The following is a 16,326-nucleotide window of genomic DNA, read 5'->3' as shown; positions in this document are numbered from 1 at the left end:
CATTCATATTTTTTGGGAGTGTTTGTAAGGTTGCATTTACTGCCGTCAGCTGTTGACGGGACACGGTCTGTTAATCACCCACTAAACACCACATCTCGGTGACTCGTGTATCAGTCATATTTTCCATTTTGAGAGACTACTTGTGTCATCGTGAGTCAAACTGTCAGAATTATAATAACGTTTGAAGGCACAATTGGCCTCCCCTACCCTGCTCAAATACCTGTCTGGGAGAAGCTCCACCCGCACAGGCGGACGGAGGCTACGAAACAAGCGCTCCCAACATACGCTCGGTTTGAACTGCGCAACAGCCTCCGTGGCATCTCATTGGTCAGCTGAACGCTGACACGGAATGACAGTTAGCAGCAGGTTGTGAGTGGATGACAGCAGTTAGCATCACACTTCACCCGTGAGACAGCGAACGGTAGCTAAGTTTAGCAGGAACCTGTGGGTGAATTTATGTTCTACATAGTTCAAGAGACTGCTAGCTAAAATAATAAAACGCTATTTTTGAGTACGGCGAGGATGTCTGTTCCGGCAGGACAGGGATGAAGATGACACCACTGTTATGGCGAGTTGTCTCAGTGTGGCTATGTATAGCTGTAGTCTGTTGGTAAGTTAATTAAATTTGACCCATTTGAACTGGACGTATTATTATTGTGTTATTGACAGACATTGCCGTGAAAACTAACAAACTGTGTGACAAAATATACCCAAGGTTGCGTCAAATTAGTAAACGCATTGCATTAGCTAGCTAGCTAGCGTTAACATTATACTGTGATGTGGCACCTGGCTGACTTCTGACTTGACAGTACGAGTTAGCTTGTTTGCTGACCCCAAGCATTAGCTCGTTAGCTACGTTTATCTCAGCTAGCTGATAAACAAGTCGTTCCTAAGTTATCTATTAAGCACATATAACGTTAAAAGTTACCCCTCCACCTCTTCATGACATTGTTGTGATTTGGCAGAATTGTAGAAGTTTAATCAGCCGCATATACATTAACCTTTATGAAAGACTTTTAACTTAAACAACTACAAGATCCCTTTTAGACACAGATGAATTTGCTGAGTCTACGTCAACAGCTGCCGATGGCCACTACTCGTACTGTCACGGCGTTACACAGATTCGGATCATCAGCTCTTGACAGGATTAAAGGTCTTCACGTCAGTCCCCTTGAAAGCAGGAGATTGTGGTCTATGTAAATCTGACGGAGCACAGTAAAGCCAGCAGAGAGGGAGATTATGTAGGATGATCACAAGCTCTGGCCATGATGTTACAGAACAGTTATCAAAACATAACACGCACTGACTACTGTACTTAGGATAGACAGGGAAGAGAGGATATGATGTAATATGGTATTAAGATCTATGTTAGTGATGTTGACCTGACCTACTTTCATCAGCATTGCTCTAGCTTTCATTTTTAAACTGAAGCTGTGAGCGATAGTCTTTTTGACCTTTTAAGGTATGTTATCTATACTCTGCACACAGTGCATTTCAATGAAATGGAAAGATGCCTTGTTGTAGTTCATAAATGTTAACTGACTTTTTCACAGAACTCAGACATGTCATACCACGAGAAACACAGGTGTAATGAATTACATAATTAACAGCTGTATTACATTTAGGTTAATCAGCTCCAGGGCCCTGTTACTGAGCATGCTAGCTAACTGGAATGGCATGCTGGGACTTAATGGAGCACCTGAGTTTTCATTAAATTTATTAATCACATCTGAGCTTTTCTTGCTATTTCATGGTTTAATGTCTGCTGTGAAAAGGTCTGGCTGATGTTGTTGAAGACAGATTCTAACAAAGACTGGGTTTTTTTCGATTGTTGCTAAAAAATTGGGTCGGCCGATATTCACTGTGAGAAAATATTTTTTTGTCCTCCGTTGCAGATTATGTGTTAGTTTTCATACCACAGTAGCTATCCCTTATTATAACTGGTTGTATTAGAAGATTGTTAGGTTGGTTTTAATGGCAATATTAGATTTTAGTGTGCCAAAATGTAGAGGATTTAAACAAGGGCTGGGAGTCAAAGGGTAACTCATGGTGCCATACTATGACAGTATTTTGCCCACAATAAAAATACTATCATAGCACAAGTAATTCACGCAGTATGCTGCTGCCTCAATATCGATGTCTTTAAAGTAGCCGCATCATGATACTGTTTGTCAAAATATCAATTATTTGCTCTGCCTCTTATTCCATTTCAGTTAGTGCCTGAAATCTCACTCACCATATGGGTGACGACATATCATCTATCAGCATGTGCTAATCATATCAGAGTATGAGTTGTAGTAATCAGTGATCATGTCCCGTGACAGACGAAGGAAAAACTCAGGTCACTGTTGTAGACACATGCACATGATCTTTGCACTTGTGAGAAACGTGTTCATTTCATTTGTTGCATAGTGGGCAGGTCAGTCCTTCATGCTTAACCTGCTCTGTTAAAGCTCTGTTTTTAGGTATCGCATAGCATCTGCTATCCCGGAAACACTCTCTTTTTATGTATTGAACATTCTTGAATTTTACTTTCAAGGTACTCTTGAATAATGAAAAACACAGTAGTTTATATATACAACACATTAGGCTCACCCACACCGGAAATTCAATTTTACAATGAATGATAGAGCTAAAAATCTCTTGCCTTTTCAGCATTTTTTGTCTACTGCTTTAACTCCTTGTCTGTAACCTGTTGTTTAGTTATTTGGCAAGTCATGCCTTAACACCACTCTTGCTCCATTGGGATTTACATTAACAGCAGCCAGCTGGCTTCCAATTAGAAAACAAAAGCTGTGTTGTTCACTAAAGTGTTTGTGACTAGTCTAGCGTCTCAAGTTAGATCAACAAAGCAGTTGCACCAGCCAGCCCAGTGGTCAAATAAAGTACTTGACCTGGAATCCAGAATGAAATCCAGATAATGGCTTGGATTGTTGACAGCATGTAGTTGCTGTTGGAGTGTGGCCCTTTGAGACTGACCAGGATGACCATTTTCCCCACAGCAACGTGCCCTTGTTATTGCAATTATTTAAGGCCTTGTTACTGCTAGTTATTGCTGCTAGTGTAGCCCAAAAAAACTGTGTTTTTTAAAAGAAACAAAAAGGGTTTTAATTGAAGGACACACAGAAACTTCTCGATTTCTCGTTTATTTTTCAAAGCCCTCCAGTCAGGTTGAGCAATATGCAACTTTTTTGAGGCGTGTCTCTTGACAACTTTCCCTGACTCTGCATACAGATAAGATAAATTGCCTACATTGGGGTACAGGCCACTGGGATTTTGTCAGTGCGTCACACTGGGACATTGGCCTGCAGTTTCCTCTATCTATGACTCACTGCAGTTTGTACAGTGAGTGAACAGTGTTCATGAGTACCCCCTGTTCTTATGCTTCTTTTCCAGAAACCAGGGCATTTTCACCAGTGCATTAACAAGTGACCCACATTTAGAAAAATTAACTCAATGGTGTTATGACACTGATTGTCTTTCCCTTTGTCTCACAGGTACTCTAGCTGCTATGTTGGTTGCACGGAGTCGGACCAAGAGGCCCAGAGGCCCTTGTCCTCACAGGACGTCAGTTCGGAGGAAGAGTCAGGGGAAAACATTCATCATCACAAGGTAGCGTCAACTGTTTACGACAATACTACAACCCACCTCACAGGTTGCAATTAGTCGTTTGGCCTGAAAAGTGTCAGAAAATAGTGAAGTGTGTGTTTGTGTGTGTCTAGGTTGAGGAAAGCCGGTTGTTACCCTCCCAGCCTCAGTCTGAAAATGAGCAGTTGATAGAGGATCATCAGCAAAAAGTGGAGCAGACAACACAAGAGTTGGACAAAAAACAATATTCAGAGGTATATTATAGTTCTTGCATTTATGTAAATGAAAACTTATATTTGTCACATCCCCCAAAACAAACTTAATGCTATAGATGGATTGTGTGCTATGACATTTGCTTAATGCATTAGAATAATCACTTCAAAGGCATGTTTAAGATAAGATTTCGAAAGGTTTACCTTTTGGTTTCTTCCAGAAGCACAGCAGTTTCAGACTTGGATAACCAGTGTACCATCCCGTTCTTTTTATTGATCGTACCTTTTGTACATTTGAAGCTTTAAGTGTTTGATCATTGCAGCCCCGGCTAATGGGCCAGCCGTATTATCATTTCCCTCGACAGCTCAAATATCTCTCTCCGTTTATCCATCAGGCCTTAGAAGTGGAGGAGCATGCTGTGGAGCTAGATTTGGAGGCAGAAAAAGGAACTTTACAACCTGAGCCAGAACCTGAGCAAAGCTCAGAGAGTCAACATCCTTCAGCCTCCATCACTCAAGACCAGGACTCAGCCTCCCTGCTGCCTTCACCTGACCCTCTCACTGATTCTGCTGCTGAGCTGAAAGACGCCCTCAACATCCTTAACATTCAAGACAACATCCCTAATAGGCAAGATATTATTACCCCCAGGCTTTTTTCCCTTTTTTCACTCAAGCTGTTCAGTTGCTTTTCTGTATCTCATTATTCTGGTGTTTCAGAAAATGTGATTTGCATAGCTTAGGGTTACAGCACCATATGAGAGCAAGTTTCTTTAATTATTCAGTTTTTCTTTGATGTTTTCTTGGAAAGCAAAGGGCTGCAAAAATGTAACATGAATTGTTTCATTTTAGTGTTTCAAATGACGCACCTGACGTAGCTGCACCTGAGCTCACTGATGTTGACCTGCTTCCAGCTGAATGTGAAGAAGATGAGAGCAACCCATATGACAGTGACAGGTGGGAACACTTCATATTTTGCCCTACTTAGTGAGACTAGGGCCCTATGAAATGCTTTTTAATTTATTCTAGATTCCATTTTTTTCCATTTTTTTTAAAATCTGTGTTTTATGATTGAAGTGCATTTTGTCATCAAAAAGAGTGTAGAGTCTCGTGGTGGATGAAAATATTTCAACAGTTCAATAAAAAAAATATGCAAAATGCAATGAATATCAGTGAATCTGATGTAACAGTGCACAGATTTTTATCAAACAGATTTTCTGCAGGACAGCCTCCATAAGCAGCTCGAGCACACTGGGTAAATGGCTCTGCAGAGGCTGCTTTCACATTCAGACAACGCTCCTCCTTGTTTACAATGCTTGACCGGAATTGGATCTAGCTTTTTCATTTTTTCCATCAGAATAACTGACTCCTTGCTTCCAACCACCAAGTCTACTATCTACTGATGTGGTTGCACCTCCGAGAGTTGTTGTCTCTCTCTCTCTTTCTTAGAGGCACTGCGAAAAAATGATTATATTGGTACGGGAAACCTTGATTTTTATAAGCATGCACATTTAGCAGCAGGTCTTAATACAGTTGTGAGTAGAATATGGCTATACTTCAATTTAAGATACCAGTATGACCCTGACAACAATGCTTTTTTGTTCCCACAGCAGTCCTCCAATAGTTCTGGAGAACACTTCCAATGTTCACACCGCGGGAACTAAAACCCACACAGACCCTCCTCTGAGTTCTCCGGCAGGTCACGGTACACAGCATCTGGATCTGGAGGCCAACACGTCACACATGCTGGAAGAGCAAGTAAGGAACTCGGATACTGTGTGAATTATTTTCCTCTCTCTACCAAAGGAGGTGTCCCACCTCTCATTTTCTCATTATCTTTGACAGGATCTGAGATCCCCTGTTACCACAGACACAGATTCCAGTGTGAGCAGCAAAGACCCCGAGGACATCCCCACTTTTGATGAGTGGAAGCGTAAAGTGATGGAGGTGGAGAAAGAAAAGAGTAAGATTACAAGTTTATTCTGCTTGTAATGTTGTGTTAAGCTTGATGATCCAGAATGTAACACAGTCTGATATATGTATGAAACCAAGGACTGGATTTTGAGACTCCCCTGTAATTCTTTGTTATATTCTTCCTCTCCATAGCTCAGTCTACTCATACTGCTAACAATGGGGCATCTCATACGGTGAAGAAGGTCCAGAAGAACTTCAATAACTACGCCTCAGTGGAGTGTGGAGCCAAGATCCTTGGTGCTAACCCAGAGGCAAAGGTACTATAAACATGATACTACATCCTACTGAGGAATCTGTTCCATGTTCACATGATGACACATACAAGCACTTACTGATTTGTGAATATGCTCCCTACAGAGCACTTCGGCCATATTGAAGGAGAACATGGACTTATACATGCTAAACCCCTGCAGTAACAAAATCTGGTAGGTAGTGTGCGTTCACCCCCTGGTCTGTCCCCACAGATTAAAGACTGCTGTTCATCTCCACCTGAAGCCATTTTTAAGCTTTTTTTCTTGTTCTCGCGCAGGTTCATCATTGAGCTCTGTGAGCCCATCCAGGTGAAGCAGCTGGACATCGCTAACTTTGAGCTCTTCTCTTCTACTCCCAAAGACTTCCTTGTCTCCATTAGTGATAGGTATGCACTGCAGCTACCAGACATGTTTTTAAAACAATATGGAAATATGAATTTACTAAAGGTAATATTCAGAATTATTTCTACGAAAACTAAAGGCATTTTATTGGAATTTTATTGGTGGTTTGTTATGGATGGTTGTGTAGATATCCAACAAACAAGTGGCTGAAGCTGGGAACCTTTCACGGCCGGGATGAACGCACTGTCCAGAGCTTCCCCTTAGATGAACAGCTTTATGCTAAATATGTGAAGGTGAGGACAATATTTTTTTTCTTGTCACATTACCATCGCATCTGTCTCTATTCTATGCTTAAGTAGTACAGAGGAATTGCATTAAGCTCTTAACGCAGGTGAGCCTTTAACTGGTCAACCTTCTGTACACTTTCTCTCTGGAACTCTTTGAATGAAAGTCTTGGCTTTTTCTTCCTTTTCCTTACAGTCACAAGGTTTATTGCCTGTAGAATGATAAGATTATTCTGAGCTCATGTAATGGTTTCAGTGTTGCTCATATTCATTATTCTGGATAAGAGCTCCAGCAAATTCCTGTAATGTAACATTTGACTTGGCCCATTTGGAGCCATTGTTTTATATTCTGGATTTGGATGTGGCTGAGTCACAGAAATGATTGCATAACGGTTCTTTTGCGTCTGAAGTGACTCAAATGAGAACCAACATGCAACCAACATCCTGTTTTGAATGCATGTGTGCATCTCTTTAATTTTGTTTCTCTTTTTTCTGTCTCTTGCTTCAGATGTTCACCAAGTACATAAAGGTTAGCCTGCTTTTCTTGTAGAGGTCTGTGTTTGAGTGAGCTGAGTAGTAAACATGGAGGGCAGATGTGTTTTGTGGCTTTTTTTGTTTGTTTTAAGTGGTGTGAACAACTCTAAACTGAATCAGGTCTAACTTGCTGTGCCATCTGCTAACCAATCTGTAACCCCAATCATTACTCTGTGAATACATGTCACACATAATGAACATTTGATGCCCACAAGTAGTCACTCAAAGAATCAAGTATGTCAAACGATCTTCATCCTGTCAGATTTACTCACATTGCCACATTGATCTTACAACAAAACAAAATCACAGCTTTGCAATTTTTAAGTAACTCAACCGCTGTTGAGGGTGTTGATTTGATTGGCGTGGGGTATTATACAGCACTCATTTCCATTATAATATCTGAATGTTTTTTGCATTTTTCAGGTAGAGCTGGTGTCTCACTTTGGTTCTGAACATTTCTGTCCTCTCAGTCTCATAAGGTATGGAATATTCAGGCAATGACAGGTTTTTCTAACATACACTTACAATACTATATGACATGTCAGATTTTACTTTTGTGACCTATTTGATGAGAGAGTGACATGCATTATTATGGATGTCACTATTAAGCCTTTGGTGGGGACATTGTGACCTAGTGCATGGCACTTGGACAGATCCAGGAGTGGAGTCACAAGGGCATTGGCCCCAACTGAAATCTGATTGGCCCCTGAAGTGCCCCTGTTTGCTTCAGGTCACTTCATTGGCTCTTCATTGGGATTGGGGGTGGATGTGTACTTGTCCTCTCCAATATATAACATTGTTTTCGGCTGCCTGAATTGTTCTCACCTTTTCAAACACAATTCTGCCCCAAGGTGATGATAGGTAGGTTCTGTGGTTGTTGCATTAAGCATAGAACGTCACCAGAATGAAGGAAATGTGTGTCAAACACTCAGATTTTTCTGGGGGATGACCTCTAGACCCCCTGCATAATACCACACCCTGCTGTGTCAAGTATGGTCCCTTTGTAGCCCCTGATTTAGAAAAATTCTTAATCCAGCCCTGTGTTAGCAGCTGTTCTTGAATCTTGGCTGAAGCTTGTGCACGAAACAGATGGCAAAAATAGTTAAAACAACACACATATCACAACATGCTACCACTATTGTCTATGATAGATATAAGGAAGTGGCAAACCTGTTATTTTTTGTGCCCTATCACAAGAAATCAAATCTGTTGTGTGTGACTGTTGTTGATGTTGACTCTTCTTGTAATATTTTTGCCCAGGGTGTTTGGCACAAGTATGGTGGAGGAGTACGAGGAGATAGCCGATCCCTCAGAAAGACCAGATGATCAGGATGATGACTTGGGTAACAACTGAGAATAACATATACAATAATTCAGTTTGAATTTTTCTCTACATGTGATAAATTGAAGCATTGCATCATGAAGATACACTCAGAACAGCCTTATTGGTACAGTTTGTATCATGTGTGAGGGTAATATAACAAACTAATCACACTGAAATTTTATTTGTGTGTTTGAGCATTATTTTTTATGTGAACATGGTCTTGCCGTCACATTCATCATTGTTTTGTTATGAGATTGATGTGTGTTATTAAGGTTGTTGCTCCCTACAGATTATCCTACTGGATATGCACCTGGTGAAGTCAAGTTATCCAAGAATCTGATTGGATCAGCAAAAGGTAATTATAGCCAACATGGATTTCCACTGTATAAAGATGACCACAGTGATCCCAACGCTGGACTACTATATTAACTTATTACTCTGATGTTTACATTTTCTCTTCAGATGTCATTTTGAACATGGTAAATAATATTGCCGTCAATGTCCTCGGAGGAGGCCCAGAGATGCAAGGTATGACCAACACAATCAGTTCTAGCATCCAGTTTTGTCCCACAGCCTCTGTGTCTGGTGACAGCCATGGCTGGAGTCAGTATGTTTTCAGGTTATCCGTCCATCCTATTCTCATCAACACCTTGAGAGAGTTTCTTCAAATTTAGCACAAATTTCCACCTGATAAGATTTTGGTGGTCAAACATCATTGTGACCACACAAAACACTGTTTTGACCATGACTCAGGAATTTCTATGCTAATTATGACAAAATTTCTCATAGGATCGAATGATAAAGTACTGACAGGTTCAAAGGTTCTTCACTGTGACGTCATAATGTTCAGCAAAAACCCTTTTTCTGGCCGTTATTCAGCACCATCATCACAGTTTTACTTTCCCAACTGTTCACTTATTGGCAATATGTTGGTGATGACTTCTGTAATAACAATTTATTTTCTTATTTACATTTTGTAGGCAACCTTTCATCACAGGAAGTAAACACGACTGAGCCCACTGCTCAAGCTAACACTACAGACCTTTCGTCAGCGTGAGTACATTGTCGTATAACATCTTTCAGAACTGTAAACTGACCTTCAATAAACCTTAACTTATTGTTTCTCCAGAGTTGAACAAAAAAGGGAACTGGCGTTGTTTCGTATTATTAACAGATTTAAAAGTTATTTATACTGGAACAGAGTAAAAGTGGTAAATATGATCTAGTCTCTTGAATGCTTTTTGATGTGAAGTCTACATGAAAACCTGTGTAAAGTATCTTGTATTGTGTTTCACTAAGTGTAATTAGACATCCTTTTAATTTTCCTAGAATCTCATACACAATTAACAAGTCTATGTGTATGTAGGTTGGAATATCTGTGCAGCTGACAGTGGTTTAATAACTAATCTTTAGTTATTATCTACTATCTTTAAGTAGTGTCTCATGTCTAGAAAACCTGCTTTTTTGACATGGCTGTTGTATGGTGCTGTTCCTTTACTGTACTTACTATGTACTATATTGTTCTTCTCACTCTCTAGTCTCGACTCTGAGGAGGAAGTGATTCTACCAGACCCTGATATTCCTGCAACTGCAGTCCCCTCCTCAGAGACCCCTGTGTCAGAGACACCGACCGCCGATACAAGCAATCAAGAGCTCCCCTTAGTGGAGGAACAAATTGTGATTCCTTTAGCGAAAGATGAGGAAGAACCCATCAGCTCGACAATCACCCTTTTGGATAAGGAGGAGGAGTTGGACGAGGAAAAAGAGAAAAGGGATCATCATAAGCGAAAACAAGAAATCCAGAACTACTGTTCACTACTTCCTTCATTCTCTTCCTCCTGCTCCTGCGCGGCGTCCCTCCAGGAATATCTCCATCGGCAGTGTTCAGCCCTGCTGTCCAAAAAAAGGAAATGCCAAACTATGGGCAAAAAGCAAATGATTCCTCCCATCCAAACACCCGTTTGGCTCCAACCCCTGTCCCCCACTGCCTGCCCCGAACCTCAGCAGCACCACAGTGAGGTACATCAGCCCCATGAAAAAGAACAAGCTTCTGAACAGGAGCCAGAGAGCAGTGCCAGACCGTCAGAAACACCACAGCCTACAGGGAACACAGCAGAGTCTCATAGCGAGTCCATGTCAGAACCTCCTCTGCTGGAGCCCAGTCAAACCGCGAACCTCCCCAAACCCACTGCCACTGACTCATCCTCTGCCAAACCTACCCCTATTGTGGAGACGCCGCAGCTGTCTTCTGAGGAGCCAGCAAAGGAGCTAACGGCAGAAATGAGCCAGGACGTGCTGGATAAAGAGAAGCACATTGAACCCTCAGCCTCTCTCAGTAGCTCCAACTATGTACAACCTGATGTTGTTGCTACAGTGGAGGATGCCTCAGTGGAACTAACTGAAGAGAAATCTGATATTGATGTTTCTCAACCAGAGATAAACACCCCCATACAAACCTCGGATAAGACAGATCAATCTCAAATTCTCCATCCCACCACCTCCCCTAATTTAGAAGTTCACCCTGACCCACCTGCTGCACCTGAAAGTGGTATACCCTCCACTGAAGTAGCTCATCCTGCTCCAGATATCGTCACTGAACGTGAGCCCTCTGGTGGACCCCCAGCCATCGCAGAAGCTAAACTGGAGGATTTTGCAGAAGACATTACTGCATCGTCCCCCTCTCCTTTGGCTCCTTCTTCCTCACCGTCCCTCTCAGACATCTATGCAGATCCCCCCAACGGCACGGAGCAGAACGGGAACCCGGTGCATGGCTCCAGCCAGAAAGAGTCTGTTTTCATGAGACTCAACAACCGCATCAAGGCCCTGGAGATGAACATGTCACTCAGCGGACGCTACCTGGAGCAGCTAAGCCAGAGGTGAGAAACAGGGACACACATCACAGAGAAACAGAGTAGAAAATCATATTAAGACTTTTTCCTCTCTGTTTTGAATCAAGGTATCGGAAGCAGATGGAGGAGATGCAGAAGGCTTTCAACAAAACCATCATTAAACTCCAGAACACCTCAAGAATAGCAGAGGAGCAGGTGAGCAGTGAAAGGGCACAAACGTAAGGCCAGATGGTGAGATGGAGAGGCACGTGCTTTTTGTCTGACTTTGAGATAGATGTGTCAAAATCGTTTCATTGTATGAAATCAAAATGCAACTGAAAATCTTGATTTGAGGTGCTAATCTGGGAATGTTTTGTTTAAAGCTTGTTGCACTGCCCCCAAGTGGCCACCGCCCCACCTCCAGTAATGCTGCTTGAAACACTGTACCTCACGATAATGATTCATAACACCTTTATGTACCATTTCAGTGATGTGAACATGCCTGCAGTCGCCTAATTTGTTGTCCTTTCTCTCCAACAGGACCAGCGTCAGACCGAGTCCATTCAGTTGCTGCAGGGCCAGCTGGAGAATGTGACTCAGCTGGTTCTCAACCTGTCTGTCAGAGTCAGCCAGCTGCAGATTGAGGTAAACACAATGCTCCAGACACAAAGCCTTCATCTGTAATCAGGAGGGTTTTTCAGCCTGATATCAAACTGAGTACATTTAGTCTTTTCCCAGGACCAAGTTAGTACGATGTTCTGTTACTCTTTCACATCAGATCCTGATGCATTGTTTAAGAAACAGGCTTTTAAATGTCTTGGTAGCTTACTGATTCAACTGCACGTCCAAATGTGTATTTGTGTGATTGTTGCAGTTATTCTCCCATTTTCTTCACTGCATGTTTCTGTCTCTCACTTTCTCACATCAGACACTGCTGTTGTTGTGCTAATATAGTCAATGGTCTGTCTCACAGGTGTCAGACAGGCAGAACTACCTGCTGCTGTCTCTGGTGTTGTGCCTGAGTCTCGGCCTGCTGCTGTGTGTCAACCACTGCCGCATCACCACTATTCCTCCGACCGCAGAACCAGAGCCACCCATCGCTAAGAGCTACACCTACTGCTGTTCTGAAAGGTAAGTGTGCAGTTTAATATTCTGCTGAAAAGATTATATCATGATGAATACTGCCATGTACAAATACTGTCTTTAAAACAAGAATTAGAATAAAAATGAAATGCTAAGATGTATCTTTACATCCATGATGGCAAAGAAAGAGCTTTAGTGGAGAGGGTACATGTGAATAAGCTCTGAGTGGCATCTCCAAATGGGCTATTACAGCTTATGGGTGGAGGTTACAGCCATGAATGGCTCCTGCTCATTAAGCCGGTTTATTGATACAATTATTCATCAAGAACATCGCAGCTGGAATCTTAAGTGATCACAGCCGTGACTCATGTCTTAATAAAGGTGCTACATGCAGCCTTTTCCATCAATTTTTACCGTTTCCTTAATAGGCGGTTCTCTGCCTGTGATGAGACGGGCCTGAAGAGGAGTGCATCCTATCCTCTCATACACTCTGAGTCACTGCAGTTAGCCACCACTGAAGGTAAGCACAAGTGCCATCAGGGTAATGCTAATGTGTTTCAAGTTTTTTCTCGAATATGTTGAGTAGTAGCTGCTCAATCCAGAATTGAAACATTCCTTCTCTGTAGAAATTAACTTCAGTCTTTGGCTCGCAGGCCCAGAAATGCTGCACGCAGAGGACACACAGAGTCTTTGTGCAGCTAACAGAAAGGTGTGTAAAGACAAATTTATTGCTGTGCAGAATATCGGTGTAAAATATGCGCTTTAAATACGGGTGGTAACTGATCAACAGTAGTTAACAGTTGTTACTTCTCCCTAACCTTGTCCCACACAGAGGAGACGCCGTAAAATGAAACCCCTGGAGAAAGTGGAGACTCTGAAACCCTCTTTTCACGCTGCTCCAGAACTGTGTAACGGAGGTGTTGTTTGCAACGGCGCACCGGTCACCACAAACCCTACACCCATTACAAAAAGGTTACTCCAACCTCTCTTTAGAGACTCACCGTCAGAGGGCAGCTCGGAGGGATCTTCTCATTCAGACGACCCCTCCTTCTGTGGCATCACCACAGCTTGCACCCGAATCTGTGACGGGCACCCTCCACCCAAGACCCGGGCGGAGAAACGGGCATTGAGACGCAGGCGTCCTAAGTCCACTTGCGCTGTAGTGGACTTGCTTCAGGCCCCAAGGAGGGACAAGAGCGAACCACTGCCCATCTCTACCATACATGACATCATGAACAGGAAAACGGAGCAAAGCTCTGAGACATTTGGGGTAAATGTTGCCCTCTCAGGTCCTGTTTGACATTTGACATCCACACTACATCCCACTGACTACTTGACTCTTTTCAAAAGAGGATGGATGTTCATTTCTGTAGCCACAGGCAGCTTGAAGCTTTGACATGAAACAATCTCTTCAATCTTACTTAAGTTTTCTTTTCTGTTCACGTTCCCTGTTTAGTTCTTGTCAGATGGTTATACTGCAGTATTTGCGATACTTCAGATCAGAGAATTGTCTTCCCAGCTTTCCATTAAAGCTTTTCTCTTTTGTTTCAAGGTACTGACTGTGACTAGTCATCCTACAAATTCAACTCAATGATTCAATGGAGTTGTATCGCACTCAGCCTGCAAACAACAAGAAATTCTTGTTTTTAAAATGTCTTCTTTTCTATCCGTACCGTTTATTTCATAAAAATTCAGTTCTCACCTCCGAGGAAACAAGTTCACACACAGGACTTTTCTTAATCAGTTCACCTTCAAAACAGAAGCACAGAAGCACTAACAAAGTATAAAGCACATAAAACTTGTCAAAGTATGTGGAAATCTTTAGACTCAAAGTGGACAAATAGAGCTATAAAACTCAAAGAAAAGACGCTGTATCATGCTATCATTAGTTATTGATCCAGTGAAGCTGAAAGAGAAGAAAGACAGCACACAACGTGAAAGGACTTCAGTGAAAAATGTACTTGTTTTAACAATACTTTACATAACAACTGGTCCTGGACTAAGATCAAATTTAAGGTCCACCTTGAAATGATACTTCAGATATTCCTAACAAAAGAGATTAGTCCATCATCAACTGCACTCACAGTCCAGTCACACAGTTGTTAGAGGAAAAAAAAACAGGAACTTAGTATTAGTGGATTCTTGTGCTTATAGTAGCATACAATGCAATTTAATGCATCATGTTACATGAACGTGAACCATTCTATATGGCATCTGAGCATCATTGCAACATCATCCACTCCGCTCTTCTCTCCACTAAAATGTTCAGTTTCAGTGAGCTACTTTGCATTTTCTGGACTCAGATTTTGGTCATTAAATAACTGAGACCTGGTCAAGGTCAATACGTGGTGTTAAGTTTTAAGTAGTGCAACAGTTTTTAGAAAAAATCAGTCATGATTGTCATTTCTACTATGTAGCAGTGTATGAAAGATTTGAGCCAATGGGTTAAGATGGAAAAACAGGAAGAGGCTGAAAAAAACATGTACGGATTGTATGAAAAAAAAAGGTCATATGAAAATGTAATTTCTGGTTCTACACTCAGTCTCTGACATGCCTCGCCTACAAGTTCTCCCCTCATGTTGGTGCATTGCTCCGTAATCTGGCCCACAATTTTTTGTTGGAATTGCACAATAATTTTACACATGTGAAATTTGACCTTTCCACTTGTTCTACAGCAGAATGAAGCTTAAGTCTAATTCCAAATGATGCTGCAAATGCTATCAAGGGAAAACAGATTTGAGCTCAGATCTCGCAAGTATCCGCTTCACTGAAGTATCTTGAGCAGGCCAGTGAGCCCCTCCTCCCGGCCTCAGGAGTGCTGTTCGGTAACTGACCCTGAGCCCCGAGCACTGGAGGAGAATAATATCTCCCTCCCACCCTCAGGAGAGAATTTCCTCTGTGAGATAACACAGTGTTACTGAAAGGTAAAGGCAACAGTTCAAGATTGTTGCTGACTGGTGTTAATCAGATAGTATTTGTCTGTGTTTGGTGCTTGTGTTGTTTGTGTGCCGATGAGCACCAGATGCAGGACTTACAGGAATAAGAGTGCCGCAGTTGATTACAGTGAAGAGGGTGGTGTTATATAAAAATCTGAAAGACTACAAGGTCAACTACGGGGAAAAAGGTCACAGAATATGGTGTAACATCTTTAATGTGACTGACCAGCAGATATATTTCCATGATGTTTATACACTGACTTTTTTTTCTATTTAGCATTGGTTCATTTTTCCAAATCCTCACAACCTTTAACAAGGTGAAAATTCAAAGCCAGTTGAAGCTGTACACACAGCTGAGATGGAGCAGTGAGAACACACACCTGCTGACCCTGGTTCGGTTTCTGCAGGTAATATAAATGTGAACCACAGTGACCTCTCTTATGTAAGTGTCTTGTTGCTGTGTCCAGCAGGGGGCAGTGTAATCTTTGGATAAACCACTGCATGATTTTGATCTACCATCACCATCATTTTCCATGTGATGAGTCATTACACAGGATGGAAGTAAATTAGTTCAAGGGCTAATACTGCGCTCCGCTATGCCAACTCATTTTGCTTTTGCCACCATGGAGCCAGTGAAACTGCTGTCCTTCTTATCCCGGCTGTGTTCTGTTATTAAAATGCACCCGTTTGACTCTGAACAAGGACTAATCAGGCCAAATGTGTTTGCTGTTTTGTAGCGTACATTTCGAGTGTTTTGTGGCAAACGGAGCGCTGGCTGAAAATGTGTGTGAAGACAGCATCTTTTGATGTGCAGCCTCAACCATCAGCATTTACTGCGTGGCTCCAGCTGTGTTTTTCAAGTCTGAAAAAAAAAAAACTGGATTAATTCCATTACTTTTACACACAGTGTCTCGCTGGCTGTGGTCAGGCACGGTCAGAGCAGTGCTGGATGTGAGAAATTAGGTTAAAACCT

At 41.9% G+C, this 16,326-nt stretch overlaps 1 protein-coding gene across 3 annotated transcripts; it reads left to right on the top strand.

Annotated features, from left to right (window-relative positions):
- The first annotated feature begins 368 nt into the window (after positions 1-368).
- Positions 369-16,046, top strand: LOC121615334 (SUN domain-containing ossification factor-like). Of its 3 annotated transcripts, XM_041949650.1 has the most exons (24): positions 369-610; positions 3,498-3,612; positions 3,723-3,842; positions 4,196-4,428; positions 4,650-4,754; positions 5,408-5,555; positions 5,643-5,760; positions 5,904-6,028; positions 6,129-6,196; positions 6,301-6,408; positions 6,552-6,657; positions 7,157-7,177; positions 7,606-7,661; positions 8,443-8,525; positions 8,796-8,861; positions 8,969-9,034; positions 9,487-9,559; positions 10,045-11,382; positions 11,463-11,550; positions 11,875-11,979; positions 12,308-12,465; positions 12,846-12,937; positions 13,071-13,126; positions 13,250-16,046. In XM_041949650.1, exons 1-24 carry the CDS (start codon positions 546-548, stop codon positions 13,715-13,717), a joined length of 3,981 nt encoding a protein of 1,326 aa, XP_041805584.1. In that variant the 5' UTR covers positions 369-545; the 3' UTR covers positions 13,718-16,046. The 3 variants fall into 3 exon arrangements, with proteins under 3 accessions (XP_041805584.1, XP_041805585.1, XP_041805586.1); XM_041949651.1 differs by lacking the exon at positions 7,157-7,177; XM_041949652.1 differs by lacking the exons at positions 369-610; positions 3,498-3,612; positions 3,723-3,842; positions 4,196-4,428; positions 4,650-4,754 and adding an exon at positions 5,187-5,273.
- Positions 16,047-16,326: the final 280 nt, after the last annotated feature.

This window comes from Chelmon rostratus, chromosome 12 (genome assembly GCF_017976325.1).
Source record: "Chelmon rostratus isolate fCheRos1 chromosome 12, fCheRos1.pri, whole genome shotgun sequence".
Taxonomy (NCBI): domain Eukaryota; kingdom Metazoa; phylum Chordata; class Actinopteri; order Chaetodontiformes; family Chaetodontidae; genus Chelmon; species Chelmon rostratus.
The sequence above is the reverse complement of the archived record's forward strand: the minus strand, read 5'-3'. Positions and strand labels throughout refer to the sequence as shown.